General features: G+C 43.8%; 1 protein-coding gene across 7 annotated transcripts in view; it reads left to right on the forward strand.

Moving 5' to 3' along the window:
• The window catches only part of USH2A (usherin), a gene marked incomplete at its 5' end in the record, with an annotated part of 433,145 nt that overhangs the window by 240,713 nt on the left and 171,502 nt on the right, over positions 1 to 20,930 (forward strand). For all 7 annotated transcript variants that reach the window (XR_014562720.1, XM_083732918.1, XM_083732919.1 and 4 more), the window contains 3 exons: positions 210 to 389; positions 19,551 to 19,701; positions 19,841 to 19,983. Coding sequence is in view for 6 of the 7 variants with exons in the window: in XM_083732918.1 (XP_083589044.1) it covers positions 210 to 389; positions 19,551 to 19,701; positions 19,841 to 19,983 (474 nt within the window). The remainder of the gene's footprint in view (positions 1 to 209; positions 390 to 19,550; positions 19,702 to 19,840; positions 19,984 to 20,930) is intronic.

Genomic DNA, 20,930 nt, shown 5'->3' on the forward strand with positions numbered 1-20,930 from the left:
TTTCGGCCAGTAACACACCCACTTTATGGTTTTCGCTTTTCTAGCCCTGTCTGCTATGACAATTGTGCTTTATGACTTACAGCTGTCTGTTAATGATCATGTGATTATTACTGAGAAATATTGTAACAATTTATGTTTGTTTGTTTTTTTACATGGATGAGCTTTAGCAGCCAGAGAAAGTTTTAGCTTTTTCTTTCTTTCTCTTCCAGCTAATGGCAATTATACTATTTTAAATGGGACAAAAAGTTTGCATACCAGCAAAGAAGCAAATATCTGGGTGCCCATTGGAGGACTAATTCCGTTTTCAAACTACACAGTTCAGGTGAATGCTTCTAATAGCCAAGGCTATGTGATGAGTGATCCTGTGATGACCGCCACACCTCCTTCGGGTAAGTATGATGAAATATTCTCCACAGTTGTGCTGTCACTGCCCTCTTCGCCCCAATATGCACTATACATTTAAAGCAGTATCAGACCACTTTATAAACAGTCTTGGCTTCCCCCAAAGAATCCTGGGAAATGTAGTTTGTTAAGAGTGCTGAGAGCTGTTTGGAGACACCTATTCTCTTCACAGGGACGCGGGTGGCGCCGTGGGTTAAACCCCAGAGCCTAGGACTTGCCGATCAGTAGGTCGGCGGTTCGAATCCCTGAGATGGGGTGAGCTCCCGTTTCTTGGTCCCTGCTCCTGCCAACCTAGCAGTCCGAAAGCGCATCAAAGTTCAAGTAGATAAATAGGTACTGCTCCGGCGGGAAGGTAAATGACGTTTCTGTGTGCTGCTCTGGTTCGCCAGAAGCGGCTTAGTCATACTGGCCCCATGACCCAGAAGCTGTACGCCGGCTCCCTCAGCCTATAGAGCGAGATAAGCGCCACGACCCCAGAGTCAGCCACGACTGGACCTAATGGTCAGGGGTCCCTTTACCTTTTACCTTTATTCTCTTCACAGACCTAACAGTTCCTTGGGAAGAGAGATTGACTGTGGGGCTTGCAGCTCTGTGAGGGGAATGGGAGCCTGCTAACAACCCTCAGTGCCATCAACAAACTATACTTCCCAGGATCATTTGAGGGTAGCCATGAAGTGATATGCAACTGCTTTAAATGTGTAGTACAGAGCGGCCTTTATTTCCATCCGTCTGTTTAGGTAGGCAGTCACCAATCTTTCTGGAAACATGGGAAACTGTTTCAGGCGCCATCCAACCCACGCTGCAAGCAGACACAAACCACCCTTTGCACAGCAGACCTCTCCCAATATGGGTGGGGCTGTGTTTTGTTTTGTTTTGTTTTTAAAGTTTCTTGGTCAGCTGCTAGCAGCCCAAACCTCTGCCGACCCAACCTACTTCCCTTCCTTGCTCCAGAATGATGTTTGCAGTATAAGCTAGGTGTGTGTGTGTGTGTGTGTGGCTGTGAATGAGAGGGTAGTGGTGCTTATGACAGAGAGAGAGAGAGACTCACAAAAGAAAAAAGCAGAGCATCTTTAAAGATGGGCATATATTTAATATTTATGCCAACTTATTCTAGGAATTATGATATAGCTTCTTTCATCATTTGATTGTTGTTGATTACAATTAGGAAACGTATAGCTTTGAAATGATCTTTTTTATGACCTTGTGGTACTTTAAAAGCAATACCTCATTGATTAAATAGGTTTTAGTTCATGCTTCCTTTTACTTAATGATCTGAAAACATATTATCCTGATTTACACATAAAATCATGCTGAAAAGCATGTGGCATTCACTAGACTATGTGTGTTTAAGTAGAATTAAATTAGCACTGGAAGTTATTAAAGAAATTTCCCATCCCGTTGTCCAGTGGACTGTGATTCGTACTGAAATGAATAATAAATGAACCAGCACATATGAGAAAAGCACTGATATATAGGACATTCTATAATCCATATTTACCTTGCCATTATGTTTTATTATAATAATTTTGTTTGAGTGCATTAACACTGTAGGCCCTAATGCCACATTTTAAAATGAAACAGTAAACTGCAGCACTCTGTCGCAACCAGTTGGTAAGAGGAATTTATCAGATTTGCAAGCTTAACTGAAGGTGAGCTGAAGACTTTGGCTTAAAAGTCCAGCTTTGGAGGGCGGTTGGGTATGTGCTGGTTCTCTTTTTGAAAGACAAGCATTCTTCACGCAGGCTTATCCTTTTAGCTGATCCTTTTAGCTCTGTTCCCAAACCAATGGCATTGCATAACGCCACCAGCCAGGAATTGGCACACCTAACCAGGATGTTTACTTGATTTATAGGGTGAGGGGTGCCAAAAAGCACAAGAACACGGTTCATAGTGTTACATTGTGGACTTTGCTTACTGAATCAATATGTAGTGATTACAATATCATTTGCAGCCGTTGGGTCATCCAGAATTCTTCTTTGGTGGCCAAGTGTGGTGACTTCTGTGGCTGATATTCCTGACCCTTGTAGTTGCAGTGATGAATACAGGGACCTAACACATTCCTTTAGTGTATATTTCCTCCAGTTATTTCAAATGACTGTTCTGCCTTTGATTCATTCAATCTTCCTCTACAACAGCTCTTGAAAGTGTGTTAGGGAGGTAATGATCCTTTCTTTATCTTAACTCTTTGTTTTTCTCACAAAACACAACCTTTACACCAGAAGTGTGAAATGTAGGAAATACATTTATTTGCATGAGATGGCTGCTTACCAGATTGTTTCTATATTCTGGCTAACTTTGGTGTAGATTGGTATTCTGCAGTTTACTCCTGCTTTCTGCCACTCGCCCCTGCCATTCCCTTAAAGGGCAGAAGCAGAACTGTAACAATCAATTACCATCCCCCCCCCCAAAAAATGTTCACTTAATTGAAGGGCATGTGTAGAACTGTAGGCTACAAAACAGGGGGATGTGTATATTCTTTTCCAAAAGAAACTACCTTTTGTGGCTGTACTTACCTCGCCAAATGTTTATTAGGCATTGCAAATATAGGCCATCATAAAACAGCCATATAGTAAATTTTAAAATATATACAAATAGACAGCCATGTAAAAATATGTAATAATGAGTATTTTCATTGGCGTTTCTTCCCACTAAATAGTACCATTCACCACTCTAAGAAATACTATTGATAAAAACTCAGCCACCCTTGCAGATTTTGTGGCTGTATTCAGTGTTCTCAGGCAGGTGTTGAAATCACAAGGTTTCATATCAGTTAATGAAGAATGGGAATTGAGAAATATGTAAAGGTTTGAACTGAAAGCATGCATTAATTGCTAGGATTAATCCATTCATTTCCCTGTGATAAAATGGGAAATTGGTTTATTTATTTAATTTGAAGCAGGCTCCCGTGGAGTGAACTTGTTTTGAATATTTGGTGGATATCTCTTGATTTGGACAATAGCATATTTGACATGGCGTTTGAAAGAACAAATGATTTACCTGTGTAATCTAATCAAGAGAAATTATTATCCCAAATGTACTCTCAGCATAAAACTGTATTGATTTGTTAATTAATGTAAGTTCACCAAAAGGAAATGTAATTTGTTGATATGAACAATAACAATTCTTGGCTAGTAGTAAATTTTGTGCAAAGTGTGAGTTTTTCTATTTGCAATAGTAGAAACAAACAAAAACAGCAATATGATACTTTTAAATGTTGTTATTTTTTAAAATAAAATCTTGGATAAAAATCAATTGTATAAAGACCTGCACTTAAAATATAGAAGGTTAATGAAAATTATTTGTACGTGACAAGAAAATACAGCTGTTAAAAAGTGTAGCATTTTTAGACTCTGGATTAGTTCGGTTATATAAAAGATTGCTATGTAATATTCTTTAAAGTTTTAACATAGCAAGAGAGACATATTTTGAAGATTATTGCATAGTAATATTTTAAATAACTGATAATAGTGTTTAGAGTCATTTTTAAAAACATCTCTTTAAGATGGGGTTACATTTTTATCAACTATCCTCATTCTTTCAGTGCTGGTTCAAGAGTTTTTAGAAAATAATATAAAAAATAAAATAAAAACAAGATCCAATGTGAATCCATAAATATGAAACTTTGTTGTGACCCTTCCCCTGTAGAGGTCTTGAGTTACTAATGGGGTTAAGAATTCAACTCTTAATGGGACTTGGTGCATTAGTGTTTTGTATGCATGGAATTTGGCATTTGGTTTAATAAGTGGTTGACATTGGTGATGTCCCTTAATTTGCTTAAATCTAATTGGCTCTTTTATCAGTCAAACCTGTATGGATTGGCAATTGATCAGAAAGGGTCAGCCATGACTGTGCATGTAGTTAAATGATGGAACCACCAGCTAAACTCGGTGTTGCATTATAATAAGCTGAAACCAGGGAAACAAATGATCTCAGAGTTGTAAAGCGAAAGAAAACAGAAGTTTTGCATGATGTTCAAGTTCAGAACAAAGGCATTATGGAGTGTATAAATTTTAAATACACTGCATTTGGCCTCAAGACTTTTTTTTCCAGAGGAACTGAAATCTTGTCTGGAACTGTCTTTGTTACATCAAAGAACTGCATAGAAAGCTAAAAGAGACAGAAGAAGCATAAAAGGGCATAGTTTAAAATGATTAGTGACAAATTTCATACTGCAGAGGTAGAAATAGTTTTTCTTCTGAGCTCTCTTTTTCCCTAAAATGAATAAATTCATCCCATTAATCTTGTCCTAATATGTTTCAGGAGGATTTGTGTGTGTGTGTGTGTGAAGCTCAGCAGAATAATCAGACGCTGGCATTCAAGCAATTTTGAAATTAACTCAAATAAATAGCAATTATGGTCTTTAAAATAGCATGAAGAAATTTATGAGAACATTATACATTCCATTATAGTTGTCTTGCGGGATGGTTTCGTTGTTCAGTGAGAAAGACAAAGCAGGAGGGTGCAAGGAAGAACCTACTTCTTTGAAATGTATGTTGCGTGTTGAGTCCCACAATGCCACCCACCAAAAAATTCACACTTCACACATCAATTTTTGTTTAAGGTTTTTGGCATAATTTTGGCCACAACTTTATTCAAATACAAAAATGTGAGTGGTTGCTTAGGCATTGGTTATGACTATCTGTCCTTGCCCTCAAGGACAGAGCTGGCCCTTCCGGACACCAACGGAAGCCAGCGTGGGAAACAAGTATTGGGTGAGAAATGAAGCCGGGAATCAGTCCATCACTTCTCACCCTCATGTTCCTGTGGGGCTTGCACGGCCGCAGGTCCGACTCCGGGGACAAGGACAATTGTATGGCAAGCCCCTGGATTCCTTTAACGGAATTCCCTTTCGCATCATTTGGAGGGGTAGGCACTTACCCCTCCAAGCACCAATTTAACCAATGCCTAACCGCCAACCTTACAAGTTGTGACGATTTGCTACGCAGTAGGCAAAAACCAAATGGCACCAGCCAATCAGCCAGATGGCAAAATTCCTACCAGGCCCCCGCACCAAGGCGAACGACCCCATGACAGGCATAGCAAGGTCAAGCGATCAAAACAAAAAACCACCCTATAAAAGGGAGGGAGGGCGGGTGATCCGATGCAAAACGGCCAAGAGGACGCCCCAGCGTCTGGCCCCGATACTTAAAGCCTCTGACCCCTCCTCCAAATTGGATACACTGAAAAATCCCCAGTAACCCATTTAACCCTTAAGGGCTCAGGTTCCTCACCAATTTGCCTAGTCACCTTAGGGTGGCCTGTTCCCCCAACCGCAACACGTGCTCTCTGTTAGGGAAAACACGCTTTGCGTGTTGAGTCCCACAATGCCACCCACCAAAAAATTCACACTTCACACATCAATTTTTGTTTAAGGTTTTTGGCATAATTTTGGCCACAACTTTATTCAAATACAAAAATGTGAGTGGTTGCTTAGGCATTGGTTATGACTATCTGTCCTTGCCCTCAAGGACAGAGCTGGCCCTTCCGGACACCAACGGAAGCCAGCGTGGGAAACAAGTATTGGGTGAGAAATGAAGCCGGGAATCAGTCCATCACTTCTCACCCTCATGTTCCTGTGGGGCTTGCACGGCCGCAGGTCCGACTCCGGGGACAAGGACAATTGTATGGCAAGCCCCTGGATTCCTTTAACGGAATTCCCTTTCGCATCATTTGGAGGGGTAGGCACTTACCCCTCCAAGCACCAATTTAACCAATGCCTAACCGCCATGGAGCCCTCAGCTCACCGCCAAACCACTCACTGCCCCAACCAAGACCTCAGCTTGGTCACCACCGCACCAATCCAAGCCTCATTCCCAGAAGCAGAAAGGTGCACGCCATCAGATCTGAAAAAGGATGGCCTCAAAAAGGAAATCTCGGGGTGGGAAATCACATCACCACCCAGCTCCAAAACTTTTTTGGCCACCGCAGCATTGATGCGTTTTCTGGCCCTATCAGTGGCGGCCGGGCAACGACTGCCCCTCCACACGCAGCGTTGCAAAAGCTTTGACCAAAAGATTCTCGCTGTAGGCACCATTGCCCGCAGCGTATCCAGGTCACCCAAAATTGCAGCACGTAGTGACAAGCAGTCCATGGTCACCATATCGTTCTCGCCCAGCTGCACCACAATAGCAGCTGGCGGCCCCTCAGTAAGCAACTGCCTCCGGATACTTGGCAGGAACTCTGACCAGCGCATTCCTCGTCTGGACAGCCAGGACAACCGGACGTGTGGAGGAAAGCCGAGATTTGAACCCATTCCAGATTGCCGTGCAGCGACGCCAGCCCAATGGACGATGCTGTGCCCCACCATCCAAATGCGGACCATCGCTACACCTGATAAATAAACAAAACAGTATAAGACACCCATTCTAGCGAACATATCCCCTGAACGCATTTGATTTCCAACGACCCAGATCCTTAATTCTGGCGGCAGACAAACCCCAGTGGGCCGCTGTAGTGGCAGCCCCTATTCTGAATGAATGTGGGGCAAAATCATATGCCGAGCCCCCGCAAGCCAAGATTGCCTTGCGCATCACCTTCGTAAACTGGTGTCTAGATAGGGGCAACCCATTCTCATGCCACAGCAAAGGCCCATCCCCTTTGGCGCGTACCGCCAGATACTTGCTGACGTCCTTAACAGGGCAAGGGCCGGCTTCCCCCGTAGCAGGGAGACGAATGAGGGCACCCTTACCCCTTTGGTCCGTCTTTGAATGCCTAATTGTAATTCTTAATTCCTCGGGGAATAACTGGACATCTTGGAGCAACAGACCCCTGGAGCGACCATCCCGATGATCCTCCACCACGAGCTCCCCCACTCTCAATGCTCCAAAGAAGGCAATAGAGAAGGCAGCAGAAAAGAGGCGAGCCTCGTACCCAGACCAGCACACCCCCCGCAACTTCCTGCGCATCCTGCTTAACAACTCAAATGAAATGGGGCGCCGATTTGCTGGCTGGGCAGGGGAAAGTCTACTCCAACCTTCAATTGCCTTGCGGACAACAAATTTTGCGCAAGGATCTCTATCAAATAGTGTCTTACAGAAAAATGCTATGGCAGCTGCCTGCATCCTAATTGTCTTAGCTGCTCTCCCCAATTGAAATAAGTGCGCCAAATATTCTAAAACCTGCGAAGACGTGGGCGGAGCCCCCTTTATTTCGCTGGCTGCCTGACGCATAAATGCTAAAAAGTCAACCCAAGCCTTTGTATACGATCTCAAAGTGGAAGGAGAAACTGATGCCGCTACTCCCTGAAAAACTAATTGCTGCCAAGGTTCCAGAGATGATCCGGGAAATATTCCGGACGTTTCCGCGCCTCTGGAACCAGTAGTCTGAACCGCTCCATCTGAAAACGGGACAGAGCATCAGCAATTTCGTTAGACACCCCAGGAATAAAACGTGCCGAGAAAACTATATTAAAACGTAAGCAGTGCAACACAAATGCCCGCAAAAGAGCTGACACCCTGGGGGAACGTGACGATAGTTTGGCCAACACAGTCACCACCGCCTGGTTATCAGTCCAGAAGCAGACACGACGGTTCCTGAACTCCTCGACCCACAAATGCACTGCCACTGCAATTGGAAAAAACTCGAGAAAAGTTAGATCCCGCGTAATCTCTCCTCCCTGCCATTCAGTCGGCCAACGTTGTGCGCACCATCGGCCTTTCCAATAAAGACCAAAGCCCAGCGAACCCGCGGCATCTGACTGCACCTGGAAGTCATTATGCAAGTTCAACGTGTCTTGCCATAGTGACACTCCATTGAATTCCGCTAGGAATTCCAGCCACATGCCGAGATCGGCCTTCACCTCATTAGGGAGGCGCACCCGAAAATGCGGGGCCTTCAACCCAGCAGTGAGCCGGGCCAGACGTGAACAGAAGGGGCGTCCGGGAGCCACCACTCTGCACGCAAAATTCAGGTGTCCCAAAAGCGACTGGATTTGCCTGAGAGACACTTTCTTCAGAGGAAGGAGTTCCTCAATGATCCTCCTCAATGCCACAAGCTTGTCACTTGGCAAGCTGGATGTTTGTGAAACAGTATCCAAAAGGATACCCAGGTAAGTGAGCTGGGTCGAAGGACCCTCGGTCTTGTCTGCGGCGAGTGGAACCCCCAGTTCCTGCGTCAGGTCGGCAAATGCTTGCAGCAGCACCGAGCAGTCGCCAGTACCGCCCGCTGAGGCCAATAAAAAATCATCCAGATAATGCGTGACCCCGCCCAATCCAGTTTTAAACTTGAGGGCCCATTCCAAAAAAGTGCTAAATGATTCAAAAGCGGCACACGCTATTGAACAGCCCATAGGCATCGCTTTGTCAAAATAATAATTGCCCTCAAACTGAAAACCTAGCAGCCAAAAATCATCTGGATGAATTGGCAAGAGGCGAAAAGCTGATTCAATATCGCATTTTGCCAATAATGCACTGTGGCCGAACCTTCGAATCATCTTGATCGCCTGATCAAGAGAGGCATACTTCACGGAGCAGAGCTCCGGAGGAATAACGTCGTTAACCGACGAACCCCTGGGATGCGACAAATTATGTATTAAACGAAATTCACCCGGAGCCTTTTTTGGCACAACACCCAATGGGGATATATGCAAATTATGAAAGGGGGGGTCACCAAAAGGACCAGCCATACGATGCATGGCCACCTCCTTTGCAATCTTTTTTCGAGCAACCATAGGCAGCTCACGAACTGATTTTTGGTTAGCAGGATTCCGTGCCACGGGAGGCATGACTACCGGAATCCGAAAACCAACAGAAAAACCATCACCCAAATAACATGCAGCCTCCCTGTTGGGATAAAACTGCAACCAATTCCGTAAAGCCGGCAGGCGAACGGGAGTCAGAGCCAAGGAGGTCAGCACGCTATTTTCCTGTACCTGAAGCTGGAGGGGGGGCTGGCTTGGGGGGTTGCTGGGAACCCCCCCTTCCCCCACGAAAGGGCCGCCGGCCTCCAAAACAAGAGGAAACAGGGTGCGAACCATTGCACCTCTCACACAAGTGAGCGTACTTGCACCCCTGACGCTGACAGAAACCTTTATTAAAATCCCAGCACAGCAAGCGACGGCCACGTCTAAAAGCCGAAGTCTTTGACTTCGGCTGTTCTGGCACCTTTTTATCGATGAGTGGGGCTACGTAGGTGGTCCACACATCGAGATCCTTACGATCCCAGCGGGCCGAGGGAATCTTGGCTGCGCGGCGCCTGAAGTTCTCATCATATTTGATCGCAGCTTTTTCACCCGCATTGGTGAAGGCAGAGCGAACAATAGATAAATAAACTATCAAATGAAGAGATCTTCGAGGGTAAGCCGCGGAAACTACGCCAGCGAAGACTTGGAAACAATCGAGCCAGTGCTCAAACGTCCTGTCTACCGTAGAGACGCCAGAGCGTTTTTTAGGAGAGATCCCTTTCTCATGATCCCCCGATGGTGGGGCTAATTTGAACATGTCAACGTAACGGCCATTCAATATCCTGGACCGCAATTTAGATGCCAAATGCGAACCAGGAATGATGTCTCTGGCCGAATTGGTCGAGATCTTAACCTCAGGTACCAATACGCCATCCTTACATTCTTGCACGGCCCCATACTTTGCCCGATGAGGGTTGGCCCTCCGTTCCCAAGCCCACCTCGGGAGCCCTGAGGCCGATTCGCCAAAACCCCAATAAAGTTCCATAGAGTTACCCTCCTCAACATCAGAGCACGAAGATGACGTACCAGAATAAGAGGAGGATGTGTCGTCTCTCCTCCGTTTGGCGCGCTTCCGGGAAGACCTCCTGCGGTGACGTTTTCCGCCTGCAGACCTCCTGGCAGGGACTGGCAAACTGTCTTCAATAGAGGACTCCGAATCAACATTCGGCTGTGCTAAACCTGGGGCCGATGGAGAAGAAACAACATGTGAGAGGCCAGAACCTGAGGCCACCTCCGCCGGAGGCGGGGCGATCCTGCCCCGGCGGTTAGAGGATGCCGAAGGATTCGCCCTTTTTGAGGCCTTCCTAGAGGAATGACGTTGCCTTCGCGAGCGGCCGCGAGCATCAGGTAAGTAATGGGGCGGGGTTAGCTGGGAATCCTCTCCAAAGCCCCCAGCTAACAACCCTTCTCCCCCATTCTCGCTAGATGCCGAAGAAACCGGTGAAGACGCCCTCACTGAATGAGGCTGCCTTGCAGATGTGGAAGGCTGACTGGAGCATTGTTGAAGAAAACCATCCATATCCGCCGCAAAGCGAGACAAGGCTTCTGGATCACCGGCCATGCTTGCCACCAATGACTGTACACGCCCCACTGGCTGTCTTGGAGCAGACGTTCGCAAGGCCTGGGATGGGCCTCTAATAGGCCGTTTTGCAGTGATGGGTGTGCCAGGGCGGGTTGAAGCTCTCTTTGGAGCCATACCTGCTAGGTTTGAAACAGCAAAAGTTAGAGAAGCCAACACAAATAAACCAAGGAGAGCTATGAAGTGCAGAGGAATTGACTACAGCTGTCAAAAGGCCTTTTGACACAAAGGCCTGATGTTGCTCTTTAATGAACCAATTAATTAAATAAGTAACACGTGCCTAACTAATAACCGGCTAAACTATCACAGAGAATTAATTACAATCAACCAGATATATTTGAATATCTCCCTTAATTATGAAGTCAATGCGCCCTTTCAAGGCTGGGCACTAGCAGTTTTGAGCTCCAAAGCGGGGAGGTGCAGTACCTTGCCAAGCCACCAGGTGGACCTCTACCAATTAAATTGCAGTAAGCTGCAATGCACAGGTCAACCAGAAGGTGGCTCTAGTTGGCTCAGTCAATAAATTGGAGAGCTGCAATACAACTCTGAGCCACCGGGGGAGCTCGAGAGCAGGCCAGCCGCAATAGCTCCGGACGGCCACTAGAGGGCCGCAAACAGACGGGAGGTGACCCTATGGAGAAACCTGATGACTCAGGGAGGTCTCTACCGATGCGGAGGAAGGCCGCGTCAGGCCTCAGGCCTGCACAGGCCGCAAGCGCACCGGCGCGGTTGGCGACAGGCCCACCGCGCCGCCGACGCTATTCTGGGCCGAGGGAAGGCCCCGACCGCCCCGGCAACCAGCTCGGAGGCTCGGAAAAGGCGGGGGCGCAGCAATCGCGCCCACGGAGCCGAGCCGGGAACGCTCCCCAAAACCGCCCCACCAAAGGTAAACCGGGCTCGTGGATTGGGAGGGGGCGGGAGCCGCCGCGCTCCGCAACCGCGGAGCCGCGATCCCAGACAACCGGGGGGGGGGAAGGGCCGCGGCGCGCCCGTGGCCTACAAAAAAAAAAAAATTAAGAATAAAAGCCACCAGGGCCTCCCGAGCCGAGAGGACCGGGCCTAGGCCGACAAGGTGGGCCAACAATGTTGGGGGGGGAGTTGGGAGGAGGAGGGAGGCGGCCGCGGCCCGCGGCTCCGGAACGCCACCAGACCCAAGCCCAAAGAGAGGGGGGGCGATGCTCCAGCGGCCCAGGCAAGCGGCCGCAGCTCTCTCCCCCGCTAGGCCTCCCCAGGCCGGGGGGGGGTCCCCACCCTCAGCCTACGCACGAATCCCCCAGGAACTGCCCAACCGGGGAGAACAGAATAGTAATAATAAAAATAAAATACAAATAAACGACAATAGAACGGGATAGAAGCGAAGGGGAAGGGAATGGAGGAATAAGGAGGAAGGGGTAGTGAATTTAAGGCAGGGGACTAAGGGGTAAAATTTAAAATTTTTAGCAGAGCACAAATACAACCGTCTCCAGCTGCTCCTTGATCCGATGCAAAACGGCCAAGAGGACGCCCCAGCGTCTGGCCCCGATACTTAAAGCCTCTGACCCCTCCTCCAAATTGGATACACTGAAAAATCCCCAGTAACCCATTTAACCCTTAAGGGCTCAGGTTCCTCACCAATTTGCCTAGTCACCTTAGGGTGGCCTGTTCCCCCAACCGCAACACGTGCTCTCTGTTAGGGAGAACACGCTTTGTGCTAGCTCAGTTCAGTAGGCAATAGAAGCACATGCCTAGAATGTCACAGTTCAAGTGGCACCAGGCTCCCCTGGAAAACTGTCAAAGTAGGAGCACATATGTATCCCCAGACCAGAATCCCCAGGGGTTTTTTGAGGGGGAGTGAAGGGGGCAGCGTAAACGTTCTCTACCATTTTCTGTCCTATTGACACTTGCTAGATCTGCAGTATATTATACATGGGGCTCCCTTTGGAGGTGGTTTGGAAACTGCAGCTGGTGGAGAATTCAGCAGCCAGAGTCTGGACATACAACACCAACTCTGGCATAACTGCACTGGCTTCCACTTTGTTTCCAAGCAAAATTCAAGGTGCTGGTTTTGACCTATAAATCCCCTTGATCAGGAGTCTGGTGTGATCCCACTTACAATCCCCATTCTGATCTTCCTGCTCAGTTCAGGAAGGATATGTGTTGGGCTGGCTCTCCGCTAAATAGGGCTTGAGTGTTAGATGTAGACAGAATTCTTTAACTCCTGAGCTTCATAGAAGTGTTTTATCAGTGCAACTTTATTTTATTCATTACATTTAAATTCCGCCTCCTCCAACGAGATTAAGGTGGCACACATGGTTCTTCTTCACTCATTTTATCTTCTTCACAACCCCGTGATGTAGATTAGCTTGCGAGAAAGAGTGTGACCAGCTGAGCTTTCAGGTCTCCCCAGTCTGCAAGCTAACCACACCACCCTGGCTCTTACTTTACAATGGGAGCATTTAAATTTCCCAGTATTAAATGCATACAGATTGCAAGACATAATGCCTTACGCTTTAATATATTTCCACATATACATTCTGTATGACAGTTCAGGACTCAGAAGGAAAGACTTTATGTAGATGCAATAATAACAGCCTGCTTTCTCAAGAAAGTGTCATCTTAATAAACTGTCAGCAGAGGAAGACATCATGATATTATTTAAAAAAAAACAAAAACGCTGCATTAATGTATTTCTTATGCTGCCTGCATGGAGCTCGCTACAATGCAGAGGTTAGTCTTCTGATTAAAAAAAAATATTCAAGCAAAGTGAGCCAAATATCAACTTTTGAGGTACTAAGCATAGCAGAGGAAGCTTTGAAGCTTTCTTGCTTGCAATAGCCTCAGCAAGCCTCCAGCATAGACGTGGCTCCCTAACACATTTATGTACTCTCATGTGGGTTATATAGACAAAAAATGACAACAAAAAGGAATTCTCTTAAGTGCATCTTGAGGGCATGAATTGTGGGGTTTAGCAGAGAAGAGGGGATCAATCACTGATCCCACCCACCCCCACTTTACCAGGGGATAAATAGTGGGATATTGTTCCTTAAGTATGATTTCCATAAGTGTTCTTTTTTTCCTTTTGGCTTTTTCCCCATTTTCAAAGGCAGGCATTCTATAACTTTCAGGTTAAAACCAATCCTGTTTGAGATGAAGTAGTTTGAAATGAAATAGTAAAATAAAAAAGGAAAGAAGAAGACATCAAATGCTAGCTTAGACTTTTAGGATTTGCATGCATGTGTATTGTAAGATTGTGGTTATATTGCAGCGGGTTTGCCATTCTTTTAGCATTGGATTTTGACTTCTTTAGAATCATGCTCTGGTCATTGCAGATGCTCTTTTGGTATCCTTTTGTGGGGCTTAGTCTAGAGTTCAGCTGCATTTTTTACAGCTTTCTGATCCTCACAATGCATACAGGCAGGATGGTACTGGACCCTGGTTGTCCACATATGTGTCAGAGATCAACATAGGCTGCTGCCTCACCCTGGCAAAAGGAGGATCCTGGCAGATAAGCTTTTGCTTTGTTCCTACTTGCTCACAACACTGCTTAAACAAGAAGGCTTGAAGTTGTTCCTTTGACATAGCTTAAGTGAGCTAGCTTCATTATGGGGAGGAGGGTAGAATGTTTTGCCCCAAAAGATGAAGTAGTTTCACTCAATGCCTTCCCAGTGAGTGGCCTGGAGTATTCTGTTTAGACATTGGAACCTTGGTTTCAGATCCATTCTTTGTTGGAACTCTTGAGTTGCAAGAAGGACACCAACCTAAGAACACAGGAAGATGCCTTATACTAAGACCATTAGTCTATCTTTTTCAGTATTTTCTACACTGGCAGGCAACAGCTCTCCTGGATTTCAGACAGAGTTCTCTCCAAGCCCTGCCGGGAGCTGCCAGAGATTGGACCTCAGACTGCCTGCATGCAAAGTAGAAGCTCTACCAATATTGGCATTTCCCCAAACTGTACTCCAAAACCATTCTCACTTCAGAATCCAAAGTGCATATGCTGAAAACAATTGTGTTTTAAGTCACATCAGTTGTGATTTCACTATAAGCGTGGTGTAATTGTTGGGTATTATAACCATCAAGTGAAAATAGTACACTAGACTATCGAAAAAATATCCTTGTTTGGATCAATTGATAGACTTGAACTCTTCATTCCTCATTTAATAATAATAACAATAATAATAATAATAATAATAATAATAATAATAATAACAACAACAACACTGCATGACCTCTCAAGATCTGAAATGAAATGAAAATAAATAGTAGCTTAGGTCTGTTTTAGTGAGGAAAAACATGAACCTGCTTTACGTGTTCCTTGCCTGCTATGAGACATGTTCTCTGTGTTTGGTATGGATAGCTTTTTTAATTTCTTAAGAACCATCAAATGATGGAGGAAAGAGGTTTCTGATAATGATACTTTTCATCCCTTAATGTATCCTCCCTTATGTAATCAGAGTTGGCTATAATGCTTTGTCTTTTACTTTGACGTGTAGGACAAAACCCAGCCAAGCTGTTTTGAGTTTTTGCTAAATGACACAGTGCACAAAAAAAAACAAAACTTTGGGCTAGCCAAATTCAAACAGCCACACAATAATTAATTCACTTGCAAGAAAATTACTAAAGGATAGTTGCTAAAAATGAGGACATTAGCATAAAAACATTGATGGCGAGTATTAAAGGTATGTGCAGCACCTGAAACATTACCCTTAATTTGAGAAGCATGGTGCCTTTTTTATTAAATCTATATTGCCATTCAGCACTCTGGGTTTTCTTTGCAGAGGCCGTGTAGGGCAGTTACTCTAACAGTAGAGATAAGGCCATGTTATCAAATTGAAAATGTGTAGATATTGTCAAAATACAAAAACCAAAATAAACACAACTTTGGTAATATGTCAGTCTTCCTCCCTAGGTATTGCGTGAGCTGCTGTGATGTCAGAGAGACCATAGCTGGGCAACACAGAATCTGTTCTTAAATGTAATCTTAGGATATCCTGTGAATTGCATGTACAGTGTCATGCCAGCTGTGTTATGTGTGGTGTAGTGGATCGAGAAATGGACTTTGACCATGATTCCTAGGTTCGCAATGCTTACAAAGTGAACTTGAGCCAGTCACACATTCAGGTGTGCAGGTTTACATTGCTGATTTGTACATCTTCATAATTGACTTGCAGTGCCTTCCAGGAGCTATGATGGGTACGTCTGTGGCCGCTGGACAGAGATGCCCTGGTCTCAGTCCACCCTACCTTACAGGGTGGATTTGAGGATGACATGCACACCATCACGAGTCCCTTAAAGCAATGTAGTATTTAAATAAACAGTGATTGGTGGTTTCTTGACTCGTTCCTTTTTTCAGCCCCATTGCTATGCCCACTTTTTTTTTGCCTCTTCATGCACTGTTATTGAGAGAATAAACATAATGAGAGAAAGAAACACCCCTGAATATGTTGTTTTGCTCTTTGTGGACCTGACTATATTACTTTGTGTCTAAATGTAAAGGAAGCTCCCGACAGTCGTGATGTATTAAATTATAACTGAGAACTAATTCAAGGATCAAAGATGCTCTTTGGGAGAGATCACTTTACTGGTAGGAAAAATCATTACCTTTTTCCCAGGCTCATATATTTGTACTATATGTCTTGGAAATATCATTCCTCACAGTTTCTGAATCTTGATGTTTAATTTAACACAAAGGTCTTTGAGCAGCTCAATGGGAGGCTTTTGCTGGCAGAGTCTCATAGAAGAAAATTGAAATGTACATGTTTTTTCTCATGTATCAAAGAAGTGCAAGAATCTAAACTGACATTTTACATCAAATGAATTATGAACTGTGTACTGTGTACCTAAGGGAACAACAAGCAAATTAGATTTTTGTTAAGGGGGGAAGAGAAGCCAAAATAATAAAAAATAGGTTTTAGCTGAACCTGACATGCAATGCAGTATTCTTTGTACACTAGAGAATATAGATTTCTTCAAAGAGCCAATACTTTGAATTCTTTAGACATATTGTGAACAAGACAACGAGTCAGTTCTGGTATGCTGCAGCTGGAACATTGAACTTTGCTACTATTGCTTCTTCATTGGTTTTGACTCATGATTGTGCTGGAATGCTTATGTTGACATGTTTTGCTATTAATTTATTCGGCCACAGGTCCACTGGATCAGTTCTTAAAGCAACCAAAATGCAACATAATTAGCTCTCTGCCTTTCTTGGGCGCAAGGCCTGCTCAGTGTTCCTGGCTCTTGGATGCTTCCATAAGATCTTGTGGGACCATCGGAGTTTCCGCAAGATCTCAAGTGAGCATCCCTAGCCTCCCAGAGCCCGTGATCCTGAGCTGTATGAGGCTTTATAGGTTGAAAGAGATGTAGGGTAGAAACCTTGATTATTTTTATAAATGCATGAAAAGGGAAGTCATTCCAGATTTCTGAGATTTCCAAGCCTCTTGTCCTCTTTTTCTTGCCATGTTGGGAAGATATAGCTGTTTAACATATGACTACCGAGTTATATATGCATGTGTGTGGTGACTGAATTATTCTTGAAGCTATATGTCCTTAACAAGAGGTCAATAATACATGGCAGCCTACAAAGCAACTATAAGTACCAATGGCTGTGAAAAGGAATTTATTCATTCATAGATTTAGATTAGCATGTGATATCCATTTGTTTGTTTATTCCTTGTTTTGGTAGCTCATTATTCTATGACAGTTATTGGCTGGGTATCTTTTTAAACAGCATGACATATACCGGTAATTGGCTTTCCTGGACAGCAATAGATTCCATCTAGTGTCTTCCTGACACGTATTTATAATCATTAATCAGTCAACTAATTGCTTATTGGCATTCTTTTATTCTTTGCATAGTTTTAGCAGAAGTTCAGCTTGAGGATGATAAACTTGCAAAGATACTTGTAAAGATGAGTTGCTGTGTGTTCCTCTTAACTGTCACTTTAAAGCAGTGGCTAGATGTTGTTCAGCTACAACTCCTATCACCCCAGACCATTGGCCTTGCTGGTTGGTGCTGATGGGAGTTGGAGTCCCGTAAACATCTTGAGGGTCACAGACTCCTTATCCTTAGCATGGAGTGTGAGCCAATTGGCTAAGCAATGTGAGTGGGTCAGACCCTGTGACTAGGCAAAACTTTAACTAACACCAGAGTTCAAATTACAAAAACAGAGTTATTTAAATATTTTTAAGAGAGCTGAAGAAATAAGCTATTTTAAAAGAAAGAAAACATATTCATTGAGATCTAAGGGAGACTTGGTTACTAAACAAAATTTCTTTAGCAGATATATGAAGGCATTCAAAGGAAAGACAAGCAGCAAACCCACCCTTTTTAATCTCTGGAGATTCTGCAAAGGGTTGCCCAGTAGGAAGAGGCTCAACCAAAGCCAGCTGCCTTTGACACCCCGGGGGTTCATTATGTAGAGAGAGGGTCCAGTGAGGTGGGATAAGAGATATTAATGGAACCAGCCCCCTTTTGGTTTTTTCTTGTCACACCAGGTTGCAGGGGGAGGTGTGAGGTCAGTACTTTGGATGTGACTTAATCTTTATCTTGGTTAATGGCATGAAGAGTTTCTGAGCCCAGGCTGCTGTTCAAAACATCTGGGTTGGCGAAGGCTATCTTCCAGAGACAGAGATGGGTGGAGGCCTTTTGATATAGGGTGCAATTCAGTTTTGTAATACTTTTCATTCTTGTACTTCTTCTTTGTAATTACACCATGCCATTTCACCATGCTAATTGAGCATTTACTGGACAAGATGTGTTGATTCAGTAAGTTACTGGTGGAGTGGTTGCCCCTTGAGGGCTATATTAAACCTTGAGCAGAGCATTTTGAGTAGCATTGCTTGTTAGAGCCAATATATCACCCTGATAGGTACATGGCTCTTCTGTTAAGAATGTGGCAGAGAAATTATTGCTGTCTTCTAATTATTGCTTAGATACTAAGCAATTCCTTGGAGGAGAAGTTAGGACTAAAGAGATGAAAGAGGAAAATGTTTCCTGAAACACTCCTATTATTAAATATATGTGAAATGCTTTATTTTTGAATAATCAGTGGGCATTTGATATATGGGTGCAGGTGATTAGTTGCTTGGGAAGTTTAATGATCACCATGTGAACAGTTTCACAGAACACCTTTTTTATTACTGCTCAACAAGATACTCCACAGAAGTGCTTTGATCCTTTAGAGTGCAATTTTGTATTTTTTATGTTTTCAGAAATTATGTGTAAATTATATGTAACTCTTAATACAATAGGACTATCCCACATTGTCCAGCATGTAAACAAAACATCTGTGGTTCATACTTTACTCTGCTTGGATTTACATGGAAATAAGTTGCCTTTAATGGAAAGATTTGAAGTTTTTTTTTTATTGCAGTTTCCCAAATGTGTTGTCAGATTTTGAGTAGGGCTGGAGTCTGACTTACATTGCTGTGCCCAATATTTAAAATGGTATGTTGTGTGATTTGTATTGCTTATAGTTCTAAGTGTTGGGTCATATTTTGCATTCTTAATAAATTTGTAAAATGCCCAAAATATTTAGTTGATGGATAAGAAAGAAAGAAAGAAAGAAAGAAAGAAAGAAAGAAAGAAAGGTGACTTGAACCTGTGGATTGCCAACTCCCTTTCTGTTTGAGAGTGTTTCATCTTAAATCCTGTTGGTGTTGGGGGAATGGCTCTGAGCAGAGACATAGCATGATAATGGCATTGCAATGGAAAGCCTATAGTACAATAGTGCAATAATGAAGGGGGGGGGGGAGAAGATGTTGAATTAAATGGACCATGCTTACATTGCTTTTGATCCTCAGAAACAGGTTTTGTTTGTTTGTTTTAGTGCATGGAGCATTTTGATTCCATCCAGCATATGTTCTCCACATTTTTCTCTGCTCTAATTCATCCATGTTTTTCGACAGCTCCAGATGGCATGTTGCCTCCAAGGCTTTCATCTGCCACACCGACCAGTCTTCAGGTTGTCTGGTCTACACCAGTTCGCAACAATGCTCCAGGCTTACCCAGCTACCGACTCCAAATGAGGCCTAAGCACTCCCCAGAAGATAGACTAGAGTAAGCAAATAATGAAATCTATTCAACACAGTGAAGAAATGTAAAATGATCTGCAGAGTAGCATTTCTGTACATATGTAATGTGTCCCACCTTCATTTTGTTTCCTATATTCTTTTTTTAATGTATTTTTTTCCTTTAGATTGCTTTCTGAACCTACAGCTTCATTAACCCATTTAGTCACAGAACTGCTGCCGTACACATCATATGAAATGAGGGTTATCGCCTGCAATGGATACGGTGATACATACAGCAACTGGACTCTAATGATTACAGCAGAGGACAGTAAGTAGTTTGTGGAACTGCAGAGTGCATTTCTGCTTAAGTAAATGCCCACAAGTACAGCATATAAGACATAATCATATCTGATTTAATGATAATAGCATTTTTCAAGATTCATCACTCAGCGCTCTTAAGCAGGTTAAGAACACAGTCCTAAACACACTTATCCAGTGGTGAAATCAATGGAATATTGAAAAGCTGGATAAACATACATTAATTGCAGATATTTGCTCCTATAATTTTGTTTGGTGATCATACTGATCTGCAGCAAATGTGTTGTTTCTAAAAAAATTACTTTGGCTTTTCATTTATCTAATTTTAAACCTTGAAGTTCTGTTGGAAGCAGTATTTTCTTGGGGCACACTCGGGATGGCGGCAACACTTGGTGGGAACAGGATGATGGAGTAGATGAGCCCTTAGCATAATCTATCATTGCTCTTCTTATGTACCACCAAGAACTACATACTGGTGTACATAGGAAAGTTGCATCCTTGATGGAATCTGCATCCAGTGTTTGCCTTGTTTCGTGATAAAGCCAGACTTAGGTGGAATCTACACACCTATAAAAAAACACTGCAAAAATGCTTTTTAAAAACGTGTTTTGAAAAAGACATTGAATTTGGCATAGTTCACTGTCTTCATCTAGTGTCACATTTGTATACACAGCTTTATTTGCAGCCGTGTAGCTGAGTCCCTAGATGGATTTCACACTTTCCCTACCCCTAACCAGTATCTTTAACATGTAGAAAGCCAATGAACATGGCTTTTTCAGCATGGCAATGCATCTTTACTTGCTGTATTTCAGTCTGCTAAGCAGCTCTTTAAATACAAGAACTCTGCCAGAAACCACATTTGGGTGTGGGACTTCTTTATTACTTTAATTATTTCCCGTAACCTTAGAACCAGCAGTTGGTTAGAACTGATAACACTTCCTGAACAACTCCCCATTT

Source organism: Podarcis gaigeae (genome assembly GCF_964106915.1).
Source record: "Podarcis gaigeae genome assembly, chromosome: 3".
NCBI classification, from domain to species: domain Eukaryota; kingdom Metazoa; phylum Chordata; class Lepidosauria; order Squamata; family Lacertidae; genus Podarcis; species Podarcis gaigeae.